The following is a 23,937-nucleotide window of genomic DNA, read 5'->3' on the forward strand; positions in this document are numbered from 1 at the left end:
GCAGGATGATTTCAGAAAGGCCTGGAGAGACTGACATGAACTGATGCTGAGTGAAATGAGCAGGACCAGGAGATCATTATATACTTCAACACAATACTATATGATGATCAATTCTGATGGACGTGGGAAAGGGACCTGTATGTGCACGAATGTTTGTGGCAGCCCTTTTTGTAGTGGCTAGAAACTGGAAACTGAGTGGATGCCCATCAATTGGAGAATGGCTGAATAAATTGTGGCATATGAATATTATGGAATATTATTGTTCGGTAAGAAATGACCAGCAGGATGATTTCAGAAAGGCCTGGAGAGACTGACATGAACTGATGCTGAGTGAAATGAGCAGGACCAGGAGATCATTATATACTTCAACACAATACTATATGATGATTCAATTCTGATGGACGGCAGGCCATCCTCAGCAACGAGATCAACCAAATCATTTCTAATGGAGCAGTAATGAACTGAACTAGCTATACCCAGAAAAAGAACTCTGGGAGATGACTAAAAACCATTACATTGAATTCCCAATCCCTATATTTATGCACACCTGCATTTTTGATTTCCTTCACAAGCTAATTGTACAATAATTCAGAGTCTGATTCTTTTTGTACAGCAAAATAATGTTGTGGTCATGTATACTTATTGTGTATCTAAGTTATATTTTAATATATTTAACATCTACTGGTCATCCTGCCATTTAGGGGAGGGGGTGGGGGGGGGTGGGGTAAGAGGTGAAAAATTGGAACAAGAGGTTTGGCAATTGTTAATGCTGTAAAGTTACCCATGTATATATATCCTGTAAATTAAAGGCTATTAAATAAAAAAAAAAAAAAAAAATTCTGATGGACGTGGCCATCTCCAGCAATGAGATGAACCAAATCACTTCCAATAGAGCAGTAATGAATTGAACCAGCTACACCCAGCAAAAGAACTCTGGGAGATGACTATGAACCATTACACAGAATTCCCAATCCCTATATTTTTGTCTGCCTGCATTTTTGATTTCCTTCACAGGCTAATAGTACACCATTTCAAAGTCCGATTCTTTCTGTACAGCAAAATAACTGTTAGGACATGGAATTATATTTAATTTATACTTTAACATATTTAACATGTATTGGTCAACCTGCCATTGGGGGGAGAGGATGGGAGGAAGGAGGGGAAAAATTGAAACAAAAGGTTTGGCATTTGTCAATGCTGTAAAATTACCCATGCATATAACTTGTAAATAAAAAGCTATAATAATAAATAAATAAAGACACCTCCGTTGCACCTGGTCTGTGATCCCAAGCATTTGGGATCTCCTTTCCCAACCTGAACACACCCCCAACCCCTCTCACTCAGCATGCCCTACTCTCTTCCTCCAGAGTCATGAGTGTTTCTCAGTGTTTTTCTTTGTTGTTGTCCTTCATTTTCCAGTAGGACCAAAATGACATCATTATGTAAGACAAATAAGAGTTCAGAATGCTCTGGCATAGGTCTGACACAAATGGTCCCTATGAACATTGCATTTAGCATTTCTTTTAGACTAATTCAATTCTACTTTGCTTATAGCTCACAGCACTTTCTCTGATAGCCTTGCTCACTTGTATGAATAGCTAATAAGACTATTGCAGCCCATGTCCCTTTATTAATGTTTCTTAGATCAGATTAAGAAAAAAGAAGGCTGATGAATTGATGAATGAACTTGGTAGAAAGCAGGATAGCAACTGGAGAGAGGCCCCACACACCCTGTCCCAGTAGCTCCCCAACCTCAGCAAGTGCAGCTGTGTGTATGTGTGTGGAGGAAGAACCCATTGCCAGCATTCCCTCAGTCCTGACACCTGAAACTACAACCAAAGGGAGATTCCCCACCAGTCACCCTAGTTCTAAGTGACTCTCGCTGCCACACACCCCGAAGACAAAGCAGTCAGTGTCTCCAAGGCTGCCTGGCCCTTGGCAGGCTCCACCCAGCTGCTGCCTGGGAGAGTCCGTGTGGTCCTCACAGTGCCCAATCTCGCAGCAGAGTGGAGGAGCCAGCCAGCCTTCCTCTTTGGTAAGCCCACATTTCTGTGCTCCAGTTGCAGAAATGTATTAGTTAAGTAATTTATGGCAAATTATTTTATCTCAATTAGCACCAGTTTCTTGATTTGTAAAGAGAAAAATAATAATGGTGGTTTTTGCAAGATCAAAATGATAAAATGATTGTACAGTGCTTACTTAACATAGTGACTGGCATATGCTAAGTGATACTTTATTACTATTGAATGTATTTGTTCCATATTTGCTAACTTTAAAGTATCTTTAAAATGCCAACAGTAGCAAGATCAATGATTTTTATGTGTGATAAAAATGTGATGTCATTTGAATTTTATTGTTTGTGTTATTTTAAATTGTATTTTATTGCTAAATATATGTTGTCAAACATTGGTAGAAATACTGTTAAGACAAAGCAAAATTTAACCTGATTGCTGTCACACATGAATTGGACTTTTAAAAGACTATGATCATTTGAAAATCTGACTGTTATGAAAGTATATAAGATAGTTTAAAAATGTAACCTCAACATATTAAAAATGAATCGAAATCAGGTATTTACTATTAAGTCTTAAGCCCTAGAATATGGGTAATTTTAATTAATAAATAAAGGATTAATGACATGTTAACTGTTAGGGAAACAGAATGAGTACTCACACTTTAGGTTATAGTTAGTGAAATGTTGCTATTTTAGTTGAAAATTCGTAGGATTATAAATTTACTGTTCTTTGAGCTTTGATTACCAGAAAAGTTATCTAAGTTGTCATAAATTTATTTATTTACTCCATTATTTGGAAATGGAGTAAAAGAGATATTAAAGAAGGGAAAGGGACCTGTATGTGCCAAAATGTTTGTGGCAGCTAGTGGCTAGAAATTAGAAAATGAATAGATGCCCATCAATTGGAGAGTGGTTGGGTAAATTGTGATATATGAATGTTATGGAATATCATTGTTCTGTCAGAAATGACCAGCAGGATGAATACAGAGAGACTTGGAAAGACTTACATGAACTGATGCTGAATGAAATGAGCAGAATCAGGAGATCATTATACACTTCAACAATAATACTGTGTGAGGATGTATTCTGATGGAAGTGGATTTCTTCAACAAAGAGAATATCTAATTCAGTTCCAACTGATCAATGATGAATAGAATCAGCTACATACACCCAGAGAAGGAACATTGTGAAATGAATGTGGACTACTTGCATTTTTGTTTTTCTTCCCAGGTTATTTTTACCTTCTGAATCCAATTTTTCTTGTGCAACAAGAGAACTGTACAGATCTGCACACATATATTTTATCTAGGATATACTATAACATGCTTAACATGTATAACACTGCCTGCCATCTAGGGAAGGGGATGGAGGGAGGGAAGGGAAAAGTTGGAACAGAAATGAGTGCAAGGGACAATGTTGTAAAAATTATCCATGCTATGTTCTGTCAATAAAAAAGGTATAATTAAAAATAAATCAATAAATGGAGTAGTCAATTTTGAAAACAACAACAAGATTAGACTGTTTTCTCTAAGAACTACATACAGATGTATGCACTAGACAGATTTACAAGTGAATTGTATCAAACATTATGTCAGGTACAAGATTTAAGTAAGGACAAAGACAACAAATGCTATATAAACTGAAATTTTCTGAGATTTCAAAATTGGGGAATCAAACTTAAGTGATTATATATTAGGTTAGAACCTCTAGATTTGGAACCAGAGAAGCAGTGCTCTTTTTAGAGTTGTCCTGAGAGTAAAGCATATTGTCCAGGAAAAGATAACTAGGAAACACATTTTTGAGCCCTTTAAGTAATTTAATATGTACTTGACTTTTTGTAATTATGCAATTATGGGAATTGTGAAAAAAAAAACTTTATTGCATTGTTTAAACCTGAATAGTCTGAAGCAAACTTCTGCTTCTGAATCGACAGACCTGGAAGCAACCAACAACCAGATGAGACAGCTGTCCCAATAATTCTGGACAAAGTCTCAGTCTACTGGCTTAGATTTTTTTTCTCTCCTCTTTGTTACATACCCAACCACCAAGGATCTGATTTTAATGTGTATTGGCATTTATTTCACTTTGACATTTTTTTTGCCTCCCCCCCCCTTTTTTTTTCCTGGCACAGAAGCCTGTTCCTCTTCCAAATGAGTTTGGATCCCAGCTCTCTGAAGGGGGATCCATAGGATTCTGATAGTTGCCCCCAGTCCATCTCTGCCCAAACCCACCCCTAGGTCTGTGCCACACAGAAATCATAATTATGTGTTTCACTAAAACTGAAAAATCCAGCATATTCTGTAATGACATCACCAGATTACCATATGATAGTTACCACAAAACATAAGTAAGAAAGTGGTAGAACAGGATGCAGAATAGGACATCTGGTTATAAACCTCAATAAGTCTTATTTCTCTCATGACACCTGTGCAGTTCCCCTTCTTTGCTGTCTTTGCTTCTTTATTTTTGGAGTTCACTCATGTGAAGAATCCTCAATGGCCACTCTCTTTGGCAAAAGACAGGTTTATTTAAGGGAAGAGATTACAGATAAAATGACAATAGATACTGGGAATGGTAAATAAGAAATAGAGTGAGGGACCATATGAAAGACAAGTTCCTCAGTGGAACTCACTATTACCCCATAGAAAGGGAGCATCCCATGAGGTTGGAGCCTGTCCTAAACTGGCAGGCTAACTCCTTAAAAGGGACTTAGCCCCCATAAGAGCTATTTAGTGGTAAGGAGGAGAAGGGGGGGTCAGGAGAGACACTGAAAAGCATGGTGGGGTTAGGAGATACCACATGGCAAGGGGGAGAGGGGAGGAGAAAGACACTGAAAAACAGAGTGCCAGTAGTGGACTGATCCAAAGGAAGGCAACGAGTATGACATGGGCCTAAAGTAGATTTTATAGGAAAAATTTAATCCCAGGGACATGATTGGGTTTTCTGACAGTATGAACTCATGAAGCCCATTTGACAATGATCAGATGTAACCAATTTCCACACTATCCAGTTGGTATAGAATGATTGTAAGAATAAGACTCTTTTGGTGATGCCTCAAATCTCTGTGCATCTTTAAACAAGCTTTGAGATATTGATTAGCATATCTTTAGACAAGTCTGCGACCTGATCTGTCAAGTGCATTCCATCATTCGCCCACCTTGGAGCTCCCTGGCACTTCCTCTCTCTTTTATTCTCCCTCTTGATTTTGTCCCTTTACCTCTGAGAACCTCTCAATGATGTATTTCTTATAAAGGATCTGCTCATGATGAAAATCTTTGAGGTTACCCTCTCTCCCTCTTCATGGTGCCTTCCCTTTAACAGCATCTTTCTCCTGCCTTTAGCTAACTCTGGTTAGTCTGCCAGATTCCTCTATGGATCTAACTTGCCAGGCAAGGAAATACTCAGACCTCATGTAATGGATTCTTTCAAATTCCTTTTCTTTTTAACTATATGCTCTCCCAACACTTTCATATTTGCCACTCCTGGTGCCTGTTTTATCTCGTCTGTAAACTCTTCTCCTAAATAAAACTTCCTTTTGACAAAGAGAATGGCCCTTGTAAATTTGTCATGCTTATTTCAGACTAAGCATTGCTACCCTGACCTCAGCAACAGGACATATCCAAGTGAAGTTGTTCAAGACCCCTACAGAAAGGGAGCCTCAAAGGTTTGACATAATTGGGTTTCTGAGTAGACTGCCCCAGAGGGTGCAGCCATGGAGCTAAACTGATCTCCAACAGTGCCTTCTCCCTGAATGACTCAGTGATGATTCTTCAGTTTCTCTCTATACAACATACCCACTATTGATGAGATTATCAGAAGGAAGGAAGGAAAGGAGGGAGAGAGGGAGGAGGTGTAATGCCGGAGAAACTGAGGCAGGAGAGAGATTAGAGAGTTTTCAATATTTTATTAATTGGAGAGTATAATTGACTGGACAAGACTCTCGTCTCAAATTATCCAGTCAGATAAAGATATACTGGGACCAAGGAATCTATGTTGGTCCCAGGACTGGGGAGACTGTCATCTCAAAGAATCCAGCTATCAATAGGAGACAACCAGCTTCTTAAATACTCTTTAGAAACAAAGGACCAAGAAGAGCGGGAAGACTTCTGTCAGGATGAGGGGAGACCATAAAGCCTAAGAGCCCAGAGACAGGATGTCTGAATACCCAGAGATAAAGATGTCAGTGAGGTATCTTGAAATATTTTAGAGGGATATTGTAAATTCTTGAGGACAGGGAAGGGTCAGGCAGTCTGCTCTTCTTGTTTATCTTGCTAGCAGTTTATAACCTTAGAGTAAACGGTTCCCAATCTTAATGGACCAGAGTGGGTTTTTACGACCAAGGGGATTTGACAGAACAGTTAAGGAAACTGAGACAAAGGAGACTAGTTCAGGGAAACCGAGTTAGAAGAGTTAAAGAGAACTATGGCATAACAGAGGGAGGAAGGCAATTGTGTTACTTGATCACTTTGCATCAGTTCAAGTAAGTCTTTCTAGGTTTTTCTAAGAGCATCCTGCTTGTCTTTGCTTATAGTGTAAGAGAAGTATATCACAATTATATACAGCAGCTTGTTCAGTCATCCCCAATTGATGAATATCCGTTCAATTTCCAGTTCTCTGCTACCATGAAAGAGCTACTCTAAGTATTTTTATTTGAATAGGTCTTTTTCCTTTTTGTTCTTTTTAATCTCTGGGAATATATGTAATTCTTATATTAAAACAAGTTGACAAGACTAAATGTATATTACCGATGAGTGCATCACTAATACTTGCTATCATTCCCTTATGAAATCACACCAAAGTGATTACTACTGGTTGAAATAAATAGAATCCATCTTCTCACTACTGTGATCACTCCTGACTGTTAGTGACTCGGTTTGGGGTTTTCTTAGCAAGGATACTTGGAGTTGCTTTGCCATTCCCTTCTCCTCATTTTTAGAGATTTCAGCCTGAGGTAAAGAGGGGTAAGAGACCTGTCCAGGGTCCCACAACTGGTATATGTCTGGGGTTGGACATTCTAGTCACGGAGCTCCCAGCAGTCCCCAGCTCCACACAAGCATGACTCAAAGGCCGCAGGATAAAAAACGCTACCTCCCTCCAGAGAGGTGATGGACTCCGAGTGCCCAGTGAAGTGTGTAGTTTTTTTTTTTTAAATTTGACTTCATTTTCATTGATTAGTTTCCGTTTACACTCATAGCCCTCGGGCTCAGAGCGGTGACTGGTCCCCAGAGAGGATGAGCTTGGGAAGAAGGGATGAGTGAGCAGAAGGGCCAATCTCCATCCAGGCCGGAGGGAAGGAGGGGCGGGGAAGATGAGCTGAAGTCACGCCCAGAAGACGCAGCAGTCTCCGGACTACGACTCCCAGAAGCCCTTGCTCTCCCAGAGGCATTTTCCAAGCCCCGGATTTCAGGACCCGCGCTTGCTTTTAAAGTCACTTCCGTACCGCCTCTCTCACATCTTCCATGCTTCCGGCACCTGTGGCGGGGTGAGCGGCAGTCGAAAGCGGAGCCAGGAGCCCCGTGCGGGGATGCGGGGATCCCGGAAGCCCAGGGACTGGCTGGGGAGCTCACGGACGAGGCGAAGGAAACCATGCTGGGAGTGCCCGTTCCCGGGGCGGTGCTTGCCAGGAAGGCGGGGCGACATGGGCGGAGCGTGGGGAAGGAGGTGGATCCCGTGGTAACTGGGACACGCCCTCCCCACGTGACCCGGATCGCTAGTCTCCCAGCCCGAGCACGGGTCCCTGGGCTGGTCCTGGGGCGTGTAGGAGCTCTTCCTCCGCTGAGCCCTGAGGCGCTGGTCCTGAGGACGGTGCCCCCTCCGGGGCAGAAGTAACCGGCTCCTTCTGCCCCTCTGTCCGTCCCCCCGCCCCGGGGTCCCCCTCAGGGACAAGCGGGCTTCTCACGGGCCTCCTTTCCTCCCCAGGACCTCGGCCTCTCGTGGCCTCCGCCGTGCCCCCGAGGAGGAGGCGATGGCCCCCGGAGTGACGGCCCGGCGCGGCCAGGTGAGTGACCGCTGCTGCTGCCCTGAAGCACCCCACGCGTAAAGGCCACGTGTACGGTCCTTACACGTTAAACCTTAGCACTTTGGGCCATCAGGGAATCATATGTTTAGAGGTCATCTATTTATTCAACGTCCTCTTCCCCCGAATAAACATTGGTCTTTAAATGTTAGGCGCCAGATTCTTTCCCTCCTTCCAGCGCGCTCCCCACCGCTGACAGGGCAAGTAACAGGACGCTCGTTCTGCCTGCGGAGACTCGCAGAGCACTTCCATTAGGTGCAGTGCAAAAACCGACCCAACAAACATAAATAAGAGGCTTTAAAATAAAAGAAGTGGGAAAAAATCCTTTCCCCGTCTCTTCATCAGTTTTCTCTTCATTTTCCCTCAGGAGTTGTTTGGCATTTCACAGTTGATTCTTGTGTCAGCTTTGCCCTTACCGGGCACAACGTTCTCCCCATTTTTATTCACCTCACTTTGCCTCAGTTCACAGAAGTCTTGCAGCTTTTTTTCTGGTGGCAAAGAATTGGAAAGTGAGGGGATGTCCATCAATTGGGAAATGGCTGAACAAGAGCTTCTCCCTCCCGGTACCCTGATAGGTGATGCCTTTGTATGTGTTATATACTGGGAGTTAAGTAGCTGATTCGGATCATAACTAATTATGATCATTAAAATGACTTAAGTGCCATTAACTGAAGATGAATAAAAAAGAAATAGAACAGTGTACAAAAGCAGAGGGGAGACAACAAAGACCCCAAAGATCTGTTTCTGGTGACCAGTGTTACAAAAAAGATTTTTTTAAAAACTGATTTGGAGGCACCAAAGATCAAAGGATAGTGAGAACCATATTGGGGGTGGATGGGATGATGATAATGGAGGGATGCCTGAGAAAAGGCTAAACAAGTAAATTCTTCCTTGCCTTTAATTTTCTCTTTGAAAACTGAAGATTTTTGAAGTGAGATTGAGAGCCCCACAGTTGTCAATGAGATATAGATATTCAGAATCAAAGAAGATAGACAGGATCTATCTATTCTGAAAAAAGTACACAATGTGTTCGAGTGTTTAGCCATTCTCAGGTTTCCCTGAAAGATCTTGGAGAAGGGGGTTGGTTCCACAGAACTGGAAAAGGGGGCTTGTGCTAAGTTTCAAAAAAGAGACATTGGATTCTGCTAAACCTGGGCCATTGACTTCAATTTCTGACACATTCTTAAAATACATTTTTAAATGAGCTGGTTAGTGAGCAATGAGAAAAGACTATTTTACTTTTTATTTTTTCTATAAAGCTTTTTGCTATTTACTCAATCATTTTCTGAAAAAGGTTCCTTTCCCTTACCTTCCTTTATAGTCAAGAAAGAAATTTACACAAAAATATTAATTGTAGTGACTCTTCTGCATAATTTATAAAACATTCTCCTCTCTAGTGCTCTCCATCTTCTCTGCTGTTAGAAAAAGTAATCTTTTTTTTTTTCAATTTCTCAGAGTTCAGCATCTTTTTCTTTTAAAAGATGTTTGTATAGTCTTTTGGCTCGACTTATTTCATACTGCATCATTAAATTCACAGTTCTCATGCTTTTCAGATTTCCCCATACTTGTCATTTCAAACTTTAAAATAAATTGTATCCATGTTATTTTTTTCCCTTAGTCCTTTTCTTTTTGGTGACAATTCAGTTTGTTTCCAGTTTATTGGTGCCTTCAAAGACTGCTCTTATGATTGCTTTTATGTATATCCGCATCTCTGGGCTTATTCTGATTATTGAGAAAGTGAAAGTGAAAAATACATTTGGATTTGGAGTTCAGAAAACCTGGATTCAAAGTACAGATCTGTAATTTATTCCCTTTTGACCTGCAGCAGGTTACTTTCCTTTTCTGGGCCTCACTTCCTTAATTTGTGAAATGAGAAAAGTAGACTCAAGTCTCTTTCATATCTAAATATATAACTTAGAAGATAATGTTCCTTTAGTATTCTTTTCACCTGTAAAACATTTTTCCCAGTGTGTCAGATAGGAGATGATTGTCTTTCATGTTCACTTTTCTCTTATGGTTTCTGGAGCATTGAACATAATCATGTTCACAAAGTTTAAAAGAACAAAAACACTCCACCTACATTTTAAAATGATGCCATTGGATCTGTGAACAGCATTAAGTATCCACTGTACTAAGTATTGAGGAGGCAAAGAAAAGCCGACCTGGCCACTGACCCCAAGGAGTTTTCAGTCTCATAAGAGAAAGATTCTAAAGTGCCTGTTATCCATTAATCTCTGTACTGGATAACAGATAAGAAACTGAAAGAAGTCCTGTTGAGAGGGAGTTTATGTTCAAACTTGATAAAAATTAGAATTATTCCTGGGTAAGCACAAATATTTTTCTGTTTCAGGAATCAGTGAGATTGCAGGATGTGACCGTGGAATTCACCTGGGAGGAGTGGATGTACTTAAACCCATCTCAGAAGAAATTGTACAGGGAGGTGACGCTGGAGAACTATAGGAATTTGGCCTCTTTGGGTAAGAAATGCTTCCTCTTTGTATCTTTCATATATATGATGTTGACTTTTTTTTTTCTTTGCTTCCTTATAGATTATTATTTTTTTTTTTACTTTGCACTTTTATTTATTTTTTTTTCAAACTTCAGTTTTTTTTTTAATAAGTTTTTATTGACAGAACCCTTGCCAGGGTAATTTTTTACAACATTATCCCTTGCACTCACATCTGTTCCGATTTTTCCCCTCCCTCCCTCCACCTCCTCCCCCAGATGGCAAGCAGTCCTATACATGTTAAATAGGTTACAGTAGATCTTGGATACAATATATGTGTGCAGAACCAAACAGTTCTCTTATTGCTCAGGGAGAATTGGATTTAGAAGATATAAATATCCTGGGAAGAAGAACAAAAATGCAAGCAGTTTACATTCATTTCCTAGTGTTCTTTCTTTGGGTGTAGCTGCTTCTGTCCATCCTTGATCAATTGAAACTAAGTTAGCTCTTCTCTTTATTGAAGAAATCCACTTCCATCAGAATACATCCTCATACAGTATCATTGTTGAGGTATATAATGATATCCTGGTTCTGCTTATTTCACTCAGCATCAGTTCATGTAAGTCTCGCCAATCCTCTCTATATTCATCCTGCTGGTCGTTTCTTACAGAACCATAATATTCCATAACATTCATATACCACAATTTACTCAACCATTCTCCAATTGATGGGCATCCATTCATTTTCCAGTTTCTAGCCACTACAAACAGGGCTGCCACAAACATTTTGGCACATACAGGTCTCTTTCCCTTCTTTAAGATCTCTTTGGGATATAAGCCCAGTAGAAACACTGCTGGATCAAAGGGTATGCACAGTTTGATAACTTTTTGAGCATAGTTCCAAATTGCTCTCCAGAATGGCTGTATGATGTTGACTTTCAAGATTTTAAGTTATTTTTTGTCATTCAAAAGGAAGGTATTCCTAGTTCTTGTGTAGCCAGAAGACACAGTAATTGTGCTACTTGTTCCAGGATAAAGGTCTTTGCTTCATCCTCCTGAAAACAGATGACTTTATGTGTTATTATCCTTGAGAATGTATCTTCCCCTCTCTTTTGATTTAAAGCCAAGATTTTTTTGTTTAATCCCATTTGTTTTATGATATACAAAGTGTTCCCACTGTCTAATCAGAGTCACATGAACTGTTTTTCATAAATTCTATTTTGTAATCCATTCCTATATAATAGAATGTTCTTTCTTGGTTCTTTGTACTATCCTAGAGATCGTTCTGGGATGCCTACTTTTTTCCAAAGAGAGTTTCAACTAATTTTGTATTCTTTTATTGAATTTTATGGACATTTTTTAAATGAAAATTTTTATTTCCACTTTCTCTTTCCACTACATAAACAACAATACAAAAGAAATCCCATCTCTCCTTCCATTTAGACCATTGAGGCTTCTCTGGTTGAAAAAATAATCACAGACAAAATCAGCTCCCCATTTTTTTTACTAAGAGTTGAGAGAAATATTTTCTCTCTCTTTTCTGAAACTGAATTATGAGATAACTGTGTCTCACACTTTTTCATTTTCAACAAACAGGATTTGCAGTTTCTAAACCAGATGTGATTTACCAATTGGAAAGAAACGAAGAAACTTGGATGCCAGAGGCAGATAATCCAAAACACAGCTATCCAGGTGACTACATAAAAACCAAGGAAATGGATTCATTTGAAATTGCTGCTGTATTGGTCATTTTAAATCAAACCTCTTTTAACATGTTGAATAAAGTTATTTTATCGAAGCTTCAAAGGCTTGTTGAGAAGAACTGAGACTTTCAAATGTCATTTTTTAAACTCAAGAAGTTTTATGCATCTCTTTACTTATATGTTCTAGTATCTCTGCCTGTTCATGGAAGATTATCTTATCTTAAGCAGGCACTGTCTTGCCTCAGATTCATGAATTCATTCTCCCTCTAAAAATAAACCCATTATATAATATATGAAAAATATGCCCTTTTGGGGGCAGCTGGGTGGCACAGTGGATAGAGCACCAGCCCTGAAATCAGGAGGACCTGAGTTCAAATTTGACCTCAGACATTTAATGCTTCCTAGCTATGTGACCCTGGGCAAGTCACTTAACCCCAATTGCCTCAGCAAAAAAAAAAAAGAAAGAAAAAAAGCCCTTTTGACTTTTGTGTCCTCTTTTGATGCTTTCTTCTTTGTTCTTTGATATTTATGTTATTTTACTGTTGTACTTTGTAAAATATTTAGTCCTAACCTAATTCCCTTTTTATCTGTTATTTTATATCATCATTTTTTTTATACTTTGAAATTTTATTTATCAATGGATGATATGTTCCTATGATAGCATTTGTTTAGCCATAACCCCATTATTGGACCTCTAGATTTTTAATGTTTCACAAGCTATGGCAAATATTTTTGAGAAATGTCTTTGATTTTAGCAAAATTTTGAGGCTACAGACCTAGTAATGAAACTATTAGGTTACTGGTTATGAAGTTTCATAGGTAAATCTTAAATTGTTTTTTCTGCTTTCCTGAACAATGATATCAGCAGCTTAAAAAGTACCTATTATACCATAAATTCCAGAATTTGTCATTTAAAAATATCTTTTCTAATCTGATGTGTATTTGATGATACTTCTAAATTGTTCTGCATTTTACTTCTTTGATTATTAGCATTTCAGTATTATTTCAAGTATTATTATTTTGTCTTGTGAAAAATAACTGTCTTGATCATTTACCGTTATAGAATTGCATCTTTCTTTTACAAATTTAATCCGATCCTTACAAAGTAGATATGTTGGAACTTTAATGGACATTTGTGGCAGTAACTGTCCATTGTGTCCTCCTTTCCTCATATGTTCTCAAAGAACAAAGTGTTCTTTTTGTTTTTCTCCCCCCCCCCCCCCTTATTTTTCCCTTAAATGGTAAGGATACATTTTTCAATCATTTTTTGTTTATGTCCAACTCTTGGTGACCTAATTTGGTGATTTTTGAGTGGAGACAATGGAGTGGTTTGCCTTTTCTTCTTCTTCTTCTTTTTTTTTTTTTTGCTGAGGCAATTGGGGTTAAGTGACTTGCCCAGGGTCACACAGCTAGGAAGTGTTAAGTGTCTGAGACCAGATTTGAACTCAGGGGCTCCTGACTTCAGGGCTGGTGCTCTATCCACAGAGCCACCTAGCTGCCCTGCCTTTTCCTTTTCTTAAGTCACTTTGCAGATGAGGAAACTGAGGCAAACATGATAAAATGACCTGTCCAGGATTACACAGCTAATGTCAGAGTCTTGATATGATTTTGGAAAAATTCATCTTCATGACTGTGTCACTTTGTTACCCTAAGGCTACTTTTGCAAACTGTCATAGTCATCTAGTTTTTAAGGATCATCTTTCATTTGCTGATTGCATTCAAATGTCAATTTTCTTCATTTTCCAGATAATTTCCTTCTAGGGCAATTCATTTATACATCAATTTTGAATCATCCTATTTTCACATTCAGTTAACTGTGATCTTTAGTCAAAAAATAGTGAGAATAGCCATCTCAAGTAGGAACACAAGATAATATTTCTAAAACTGAGCAACAAGATGCCATGGGAATGGGGAGAAAAAGGCAGGGTTAAATCTGCTTTTTGTTTTCCTTTCAGGGAGCAAAGAATTTACTGGAGAAAAATCTTATAAATGTAGTGCATGTGGGAAGACCTTCAAGAGTAAGACACAACTTACTGTACATCAGAGTATTCATACTGGGAAGATTCTTTATACATGTAAGGAGTGTGGAAAGGCTTTCATCTACAATTCAGAACTTAGTCTACATCAGAGAATTCATACTGGAGAGAAACCTTATGAATGTAGTGAATGTGGGAAGGCCTTCAATAGGAAGTCACATCTTACTGTACACCAGAGAATTCATGTTGGACAGAAATTTTACAAATGTAGTAAATGTGCTAAGACATTCAGGCACAAGACACAATTTACTGTACATCAGAGTATTCATAATGGAAAGATTCTTTATGAATGTAAGGAGTGTGGAAAGGCTTTCATCTACAAATCAGAATTTATTCTACATCAGAGAATTCATACTGGAGAGAAACCTTATGAATGTAGTGAATGTGGCAAGGCCTTTAATAGGAAGTCACATCTTACTGAACATCAGAGAATTCATAGTGGAGAGAAACTTTATGAATGTAATAAATGTGGGAAAGCCTTCAGGCATAGGACACAATTTACTGTGCATCAGAGTATTCATACTGGAAAGATTCTTTATGAATGTAAAGAATGTGGGAAAGCTTTCATCTACAACTCGGCACTTATTTTACATCAAAGAAGTCATACTGGAGAGAAACCTTATGAATGTACTTTATGTGAGAAGGCCTTTAGCAGTAAGACACAACTTACAGTGCATCAAAGTATTCATACCGGAGAGAAACCTTATGAATGTAGTGAATGTGGAAAGGCCTTCAGAAATAAGAAACAACTTACTGTGCATCTCAGAGTTCATCCTGGAAAGATTCTTTATGAATGTAAAGAATGTGGGAAGGCTTTCCACTACAATTCAGAACTTATAAAACATCAAAGAAATCACATGCAAGAGAAACCATATGAATGTGGTGAATGTGGGAAGGCCTTCAGTAGGAAGTCACATCTTACTGTGCATCAAAGAATGCATACTGGAGAGAAACCATATGTATGTAGTGAATGTGGGAAGGCCTTTAGGAGGAAAACATATCTCAACATGCATCAGAGAATCCATAATGGAGAGAATCCTTATGGATGCAAGGAATGTGGGAAGGCTTTCCCTCTGAAGTCATATCTTAGAAAACATCAAAGAAATCATAGAGTAGAGAAACCTTATGAATGTGGTGTTTGTAGTAAGGCCTTCAATAAGAAATCATATCTTACGGTCCATCAAAGAATTCATACTGGAGAGAAACCTTATCATTGTAGTGAATGTGGAATGGCCTTCAGGAGTAAGGCACATATTACTGTGCATCAGAGCATTCATACTGGAGAGAAACATTTTGAATGTAAGGAGTGTGGGAAAGGTTTCTTTTACAATTCAGAACTTATTACACATCAAAGAATTCATACTGGGGAGAAACCTTATGAATGTAGTGTATGTGGAAAGGCCTTCAATAAGAAGTCAAATCTTACCGTGCACCAGAGAATTCATAGTGGAGAAACACCTTATGAATGTAGTGAATGCAGGATGGCTTTTAGGGTTAAGAGACAACTTACTCAGCATCAAAGAATGCATACTGGAGGGAAGCCTTAGGAATATAATTAATGTGGGAAGGTGTTAGGAGGAAGCCTTAACTCATTATGTATCAGAATTCATACTGGTTAGAATCCTTATGAATGGAAAGTATGTGGGAAAGTCATTTCTTAGAAAACTTGCAAGAAATGATAGAATAGAGAAATCTTATAGATGTATTTGTATATGAGAGGGCCTTCCACAGAAAGTTATATCTTATTGTGCATCAGAAAATTCATACTGGAGAGAGACCTGGAGAGAATGTAGTGAATGTAGAAAATACATTAGACAGAGGATACAACTTTATGTCCATTACAGAATTTATATTTGAGAGTTTCCTCATGAATGTAAAGTGTGTGAAGATCACCACAGTTTGGATTTTATTATATATCAGAAAATTCATGCTGGTGAAGGAAGGTCCTTATGAAAGTGGAAAGGGCTTTAGAAGTTAGACACAATCTACTATATACATCAGAGCATTTATACTTGAAAGAAGACATTTAGGAGTAATACACAATTTACTCTGCATTGAAATTCATGCTAGGAAGATTCTTTATTGAGTACATTACAGAGTACTTTAACTCCACTATAACTCGGAACTTATTTGACATCACAGAATTAATATAGAAGAGGAACCTTATGAATGTTCTTTATGTAGGTAGGTCTTCCTTCTGACTTTAAAACTTATTCAAAATTAGTGCACTGATACTAGAGAAAAACATCATGAATGTGGAAGACCTCCAGACTGAAGACAACTTTATCAGCATACAAGAATCTATTCTCCATAGAAATCTTGTGAATTATGTAATTCATTTGGGAAGACATTTGGATGAGTACCTTACTCTGATGTCCATCAAAGAATTCATCCTCTGTAGAATTTTTATGGATGTAAAGAGTGTGGGAGGGTCCCCTAGCTTATCTAGACTATGATTGTGAGTCAGTATATGAAGACCTAAGAGTCCTTATTTAGCCCCTCAGGAGATTTTCCTCCCTTCTATAAAGCCCTCTAAGGGAAGAAAGATTAATGATATCTTTCCATGGGTTTTCTGCCACGGAGAGGATATGATAGTTGAGCTAGAGGTAGTGCTGTTGGGAGACCCTTGGTATTAACTCTGATCCCTGGGCACATGGCATGCAGGAGTCATAGAGCTGACTTGGCCATCAGGTGAACTTGATGTGTGATAAATACTTCCCTGTGCTTGAGGAAGGTATTATCTGAGTTGCATTCGTGATGTTGCTGGCACTGTTTCTGTTCATATTCATAGGGTAACCACAGAACCATAAAGATTTGGAATCACATAATTTTTCAAAAGTCTAGTAATGACCTATGGCACATATGGACATTATATGATTTCTGCCTAACATTCTGCATGTCAAAGGAAAGGAATTCAGTGAAATGCAGGTAAACAGCAAGAATAATTATTACTCTTAAGTTAGCCACAGGCCTTGTCACCTAACTAATGACATAAAAAGAGAAGAATGGGATTCTCATTGTGATCAAAGGATATGAGTGGGGGTTTTCAGAAAAAATAAAAAAGTGTCATAGAAAAAATGTTCTAAATTACTATTGATAAGAGAAATGTAAATGAAAACAATTCTGAGATAACATCTCACATCTTTCAGATTGAGTAATGTGATAAGATCAATGACTGATTCTGGAGAAAATGTAGAAAAATAAGAACACTAATGCATAGTTCACAAGTATTCCAGCCATTCTGCAAACAATTTGGACATGTCCCAAAGACATATAAAACTGCATTCCCTTTTACCCACACTACTTAGTCTGTTTGCTAAAGAGATCAAAGTAAAAAGGAAATGGATCTATATATACAAAAAAAAAAAATACAAAAATCTGTGGCAGCAGAGTATTGGAAATTGAGGGAATGCTCATCATTTGGGAAATGTCTGGATAAGTAGTCCTTTATGGTTTTAGTGGAATACTATTTAATGTAAAAAAATGATAGATGGTAGCTCAGTGGCTTAGTGGATAGAGTACTGTACTTGAAGTCAGTAAATCCTGAGTTCAGATGTGACCTTAGACACTTAATACTTCTGTGACTCTGGGCAAGTCATTCAATCTCTGTCTTAATCTATTAGAGAAAGAAATTTTAAAACCATTCCATTGTCTTTGCCAAGACAATTCCCATCATGGAATCAGAGACTCCATTGAACCACTACATAGCAACAATAACTTGAGGGAGATGTTTTCAGAAAAATCTAGGGACACCCATATGAATTTATATAGAACGAAATGAGCAGAACTGTATGGTCTTTGTACAGAAAAAGCAATACTGTAATGATAATCCTTTGTCAAAGATTTAGCTACTCTGATTAAGAAAATTCCAAAGGATTCATGATGAAACATACTATTCACATCCAGAGAGCAAACTCATGAACTTAATGTAAATAGAAGTATAATTTTAAATTTTTTTCTTTTTTCTTTTTTTAATGATTTTGCCACATAGTTATTATTGAATTTTTTTCAGTATTATTTCCCATGTGTAATTGATATATTGTCTTATCAATGGATGTGGGAGGGCCTGGGAAGAATTTAATTTACCTTTGCATTAGTTACATTAAATTTACATTAACATTAAATGTTACAAATGTCCAAAATAAATTTTATTTTAATGTTTAAAAATAAACAACATTTGGAATCACCTACAACATAAACCAGTTTATTGAACTTCTAGAATTTGGTCTTTCTTCTAAACATTTCTACATTTATCTTGCTGCATAAGAAAAATCAGATCAAAAGGGGAAAAAATGAGAAAGAAAAAACAAGCTATGCATTTTTGATTTCCTGCACAGGTTAAATGCACACTATTTCAAAGTGATTCTTTTTGTACAGGAAAATAATTTTATGGACATGTATACATAAATTGTATTTAACTTATACTTTAATATATTTAACATGTATTAGTCAACCTGCCATCTGGGGGAAGGGGTGGGGGGAAGGAGGGGAAAATTGGAACAAAAAGTTTTGCAGTTCTCAATGCTGAAAAATTACCCATGCATCTAACTTGTAAATAAAAAGCTATAATTAAAAAAAAAAAAAAGCTAGTAAACAACAACAACAAAAAGTGAAACTAACATGTGATTCACATTCAATTCCCATCCCATCTCTGGATGTGGATGACTTTCTCCATCACAAGACTTTTGGAATTGCCCTGAATCACCTCGTTGAAAAGAGCCAAGTCCATCATATTCACTTTATTTTCAGTCTGCTTCAAAGATCCTTTGTTGATATGATTTTCATTGCATTCCGTGCCATTTATGGGTATTTGTCTAAGTGCTTTTTATGCCTTAATGCATGGTGTATTTATGTGAAAGTGCCATAAACAGCCAAGAAAAGGTACATTCTTTTCCCATCCAGATTTCTCTAAAAATCCATTTTTATCTTCCATAGTTAACTTTTTATGTCCTGGGCTGACTTCCGCCAAAGCATCTCTTGCCATGGACTCAGCTGATGCCCTCACATCCACGGGGCACGTCCAGAACCACGAATGGGTTTCCAACCTCTTCCATCAGCGCTTCTCGCAGGAAGTTTTCACTTCTCTTTCCCCCAAATTGGTCTAGTCTTGGGGCTTCTCCCGGGCGAGATCTCGCCCCTCCCTTGCAGTCCTTTCCCGGGCCCCCCGCCCGCCGGCCCGCTCAGAGCTCCCGGGGCGCGTGGGGCTGCAGCAAAGTCCTCTCCGTTCCCCTCCCCCCCCCCCCCCCCCCCCCCCCCCCCCCCCCCCCCCCCCCCCCCGCGGTGAGCGCTTCCTCCCGGGGCTGCCCCCACTGCCCCGCTCCGGGCCCGCAGGGCGCTGGGCTCCGAGGACCACGGCCGGGCTCCCGCTGCCTCGGGACGAAGGCGATGAAAGGCTCCCGTGGACTTGTCCATCGTCTTCAGCTTTCCTCCCATTCTGCCTCTTCCCACAGTGGGCGCGCGGCCAGGCCGGGCCGAGCTCGGAGAATTCAGCAAACGGGGCATTCCCCACCCTTACCAGGTGATGGGCCCGCCCTGTCCCCCTCTTTCTGCCTTGGGTTTCTCTGCCCCAGCTGACCTGACATGGGGTGACCGGCTCATAATAGGTTTTTTCCCCAGGTTTTTCTGAACCCATCCCCTTCATCATTTCCCAGTGCACAATGCTGTTCCATCAGAATCATTTACTACAACTTAATCAGCCATTACCTAGGGCATGGGTATCCACTCAATTTTGCAATCCTTTGCCAACACAAAACAAAACAAAAATCCCAAACGAAACAATCAATCCTCCCTCACTCCCCCCAAAAAACACATTTTTGTACATTTTTTCCTGATTCTTTTGAGAATTACTCCTTTTAATATAATTTGAAATCGGTCACCCTTTACATTTTAAAATTAATTTCCTTAATATTCCCGACCCCTTCTTTGTCCTTATAAATTTTATTCTCCCCCCCCCCCACCAATTCTGAAAAAATTTCATAGCTTGGTTGGCATGGTACTAACATAGTAAATCAATGTAGGTAGAATTGTCATTTTTTAATATCGTTTCAGTGTATCCATGAGCAATTTATATTTCAATTGATTAGATATATCCTTGTGTGAAGTGTTTTATAATTATGTTTTTCTAGTTCTTGAGTGTGCCTGGGTTGGTAATCTTCTCAGGATTTTATATTGTCTGCAGTTATTTTAAAATGGAATTCCTCTTGCACTTGCAGCTGGGTTTTTATTTGATACACATATTGATATATAGATTTATGTGGGCATATTTTGTGTCCTGCAATTTTGCCAACATTCTTCATTCTTTCAACTGTTTTTCATTGATTCGCTATAGTTCTTGGTCATATCATTTATAATTATCATCTGACAGTTGTGTTTCATTATTCCCTTATTCCTTCGATATCTTTTTTCTTCTATTACTACATAACTAGCATTTCTAGTATAATGTTGAACAAAAGTTGATAATGGCCATCCTTGCTTTACCTTGACCTTCTAAGAAAGGCTTCTAGTTTTTTCCTATTACAGATAATGCTTTTCCTTGATGTTAAATACTTATTTAAGAAAAGCCTCATTTATTCCTATGCTTTATAGTGTCTTTTTTTTTTTTTTTAATAGAAATGAGAGTGGTATTTTAAAAGCGTTTTCTGCATCTATTCACATGTTTTTGTCACTGAAATTGTCAATTATTCTTATAGGTTTCCCAATCAGGAACTAGCTCTGCATTACTGATATGATCAGAATTTGGTTATTCTGTATGATCTTTGTGATAAATTGCTGTAATCTCTCTGCTAATAATTATTTTATTTTCTCAATAGTCATTACTGAGATTGGTTTGTTTTGTTTTTGTTTTTGCTTCTTCTGGCTTAGGTATCAAAATCACATTTGTGTCATAGATTTTGGGTTGACTTCTTCATTCATTATTTCAAATAACTTAAACATTATTGGAATTAATTCTTCCTTAAATTTTGGTAGAAAATCCATCTGGTGCCAGGGATTTTTTTCCTTACGGAGTTCATTCATACCTTGTTTAGTTTCATTTTCTAAGATAGGTTTTAAAAGATATTTTACTTTTCTTCTGTAAAGTTGAGCAATTTATATTTTTGTAAAAAATTATCTACTTCACTTAGAGTGTCATCTTTATTAGCATATTTTTGGGTAAAATAATTTTTCAAGTTCTAATTTCATCTTTATTACTGATGCATTAGTCCCTGCCCTTTCCCTTTTTTTATCCTGTTTTTTGTTTTCCTTATTTTCTTTCCTTTTCTTAAATCAAATTAAGCAATAATTTATCTACTTTGCCAATTTTTGAGTAAGCCAACTCCTGGACTTATTTATATGTTCAATGGCCTTTTTACTTACAATTTTATTAATTACCTCTGATTTTTTCAGGATTTCTGTTTTGATTTTTAATTGGTTACTTTTAATTCATTCTATTTCTTGTTTTTGTTACATGCCCATTTCACTGAGCTGTGCTTTTACTTTCTTTTAATGATGTAATTGTTCCAAGATATAAATTCTTTTGTAAATAGTGCTTTGGCTGTATCCCACTAATTTTGGCATATTATATCATTGTTTTTATTATCTTTGAAGAAATTGTTGGCTCTATCTATGGTTGATTTGTTTTTTGACCCCCACATTCTTTAGATTAGGTTATTTAAATTAATTTTTAATTCATGCTTCAAAGGCCTTTATTGAGATGATTTTTATTTCATTATGGGCCAGAAAATTTATTTGTTTTTTTTTTCTGTATTTATTTGTAGTTTTTAATGCCCTAATACATAAAGAATTTTGTGAAAGTACCATGTACAGTTGAAAAAAAAATACTCTTTTCTGTTCCCATTCATTTCCCCCCTAAGAAATCCAATTTTCTCTATCATAGCTAATTTGCTAAAATTCTGTTTATTGCCTTTTTATTTTAGATTTTTCTAGTTCTCAGGGAAAAGTTGAAGTTCCTCACTCTCATGGCTTTGCTGTATATTTATTTCCTCCTCTAATTTATTTAACTTTAAGAAATGGAATGCTGTGTATATGTTTAGCATTATGACTCATTGTCTCTGGTACCTTTTAGCAAGCTGTTTCCCCTTATCTTTTTTAGTTTAGGTTTGTTTTTTCTTTGCTTTGCCTGAGATTATGATTTCTACTCCTGCTTTTTTTTTTTTTTAATTCAGCCGAAGCCTAATAGATTCTTCTCTAGCCTCTTATTTTAATTTGCATTTTTCTCTTTCTGGTGTGTTTCTTAGAAATAGAATATTTTAAAGTTCTGGTTTCTAATCCATTCTGCTTTCCTCTTCCATTTTTTATGAGAATTCATTCCCTTCACAGTCAAGTCACCAACTTTCCCCCTCCATTTTATTTTCTCCTTTTTAATCTTCAGTCTCTTTTTATTTTTACAGTATTCTTCCTCCAAATTTTTTTCTTTTTTTGCTTCTAATTATGTCTTTTAATTATCCTTCCCTCATCTCATTCCCTTGTTTGTCGTATCTTCTTTTCCTACTTCCATATGGGGTAAGAGTTTTCTTTACCCCACTGAGTTCTTTGAATCAGATTAATGAAGTTCAAGCATTACTCATCCTTTCCCTGTCCAGTGTAAGAGTACTTTCTTTTGCACTTCTTTTATGTGAAACAATTCTCCCCATTTTTCTACTTTCTTCCCCCTTATCCTAATGTATTCCTTTTATTCACTCCTCTATTTTTTTGAGATCCTCTCAACATCATCAACTCATACCCTTGCCCTCTCTGTCTTAACAACAATAAAGTTCTTAGATATTTCATGTATCATATTCTCATGATAACACAGTTTACCTTATAAAGTGCCTTATGATGTCTCTTTCCTCTTTACTTTTCAATGCTTCTCCTGAATCTTGTGTTTTAATGTCAATTCTTTTACTGAGCTCTGGTCTTTTCCTCAGGAATCCTTAAAAATTCTCTCATTAAATGTCATTTCTTCTCATGAAGGATTACACTCAGTTTTGCCTGAGTAGGTTCCTGTTGGTTATGTAATCTTAGCTCCTTTGCCTCCTAGAATATAGTATTCCAAGCCCTTTGCTCCTTTAACATGTTAGTGGCTAAATCTTGGATGATCCTGACTTACATTCCATAAATGAAATTTATTCCATAAATTCTTTCTGGCTTCATTGGCTGTATTACCCAATTCAAATATCGAAAGAACAGGTAGAACCCAACTGTTCTTATTATACCATCTTTGAAAATAATTGGGTATAGGAATCTATTTTACCATACAGGACCATAGGAGGGGAAGATGGTAGAAGGGATGGCAGATTGGGGAAAGGGATAAGTCAGGAGCAAAACACTTTTGAGGAGGGAGATGGTGAACAGAGAGAGAATAGAGTAAATGAGGGGAAATACAGTTTGCAAAAGTGAGTGTGAAAAAAACATTGAAGCAAGTTTCTCTGATAAAGCCCTCATGTGTCAAACATGCAGAACACTGAGTCAAATTTATAAAAGTGGGAGCCATTCCCTAATTCATAAATGATCAAAAGATAGGAAGTTTTCAGATGAAGTAATTATAGCTATGTAGAGCCATATAAAGAAATGCTCTAATTCACTATTAATTAGAGAAATGCAAATTAAAATAATTCTGAAGTACTACCACATAACTTTTAGAGTAGCTAAAAGGAGAAAAAAGGAAAATTGAGAACTGTATCTTTATTAAGGCATTTGAAAGGGATAGACGGAAAGTGTAGGTTAAAGTTGACTCTGATGTGATAA

The 23,937-nt window shown here is 37.7% G+C and overlaps 1 protein-coding gene and 1 gene segment (V, D, J or C); one reads left to right on the forward strand and one right to left on the reverse strand.

The window, feature by feature from the left end:
* LOC100935631 overlaps positions 1 to 23,937 on the reverse strand; it is an 824,790-nt gene that overhangs the window by 525,492 nt on the left and 275,361 nt on the right.
* LOC100931193 (zinc finger protein 420) lies at positions 7,371 to 16,130 on the forward strand. 2 transcript variants are annotated; one of them, XM_023495246.2, is made up of 5 exons: positions 7,371 to 7,496; positions 7,934 to 8,012; positions 10,381 to 10,507; positions 12,072 to 12,167; positions 14,134 to 16,130. In XM_023495246.2, exons 1-5 carry the CDS (start codon positions 7,474 to 7,476, stop codon positions 15,759 to 15,761), a joined length of 1,953 nt encoding a protein of 650 aa, XP_023351014.1. In that variant the 5' UTR covers positions 7,371 to 7,473; the 3' UTR covers positions 15,762 to 16,130. The 2 variants fall into 2 exon arrangements, with proteins under 2 accessions (XP_023351014.1, XP_031813006.1); XM_031957146.1 differs by lacking the exon at positions 14,134 to 16,130 and having other exon boundaries at positions 7,372 to 7,496; positions 12,072 to 12,497.

This window comes from Sarcophilus harrisii, chromosome 2 (assembly GCF_902635505.1).
Source record: "Sarcophilus harrisii chromosome 2, mSarHar1.11, whole genome shotgun sequence".
Classification (NCBI taxonomy): Eukaryota; Metazoa; Chordata; class Mammalia; order Dasyuromorphia; family Dasyuridae; genus Sarcophilus; species Sarcophilus harrisii.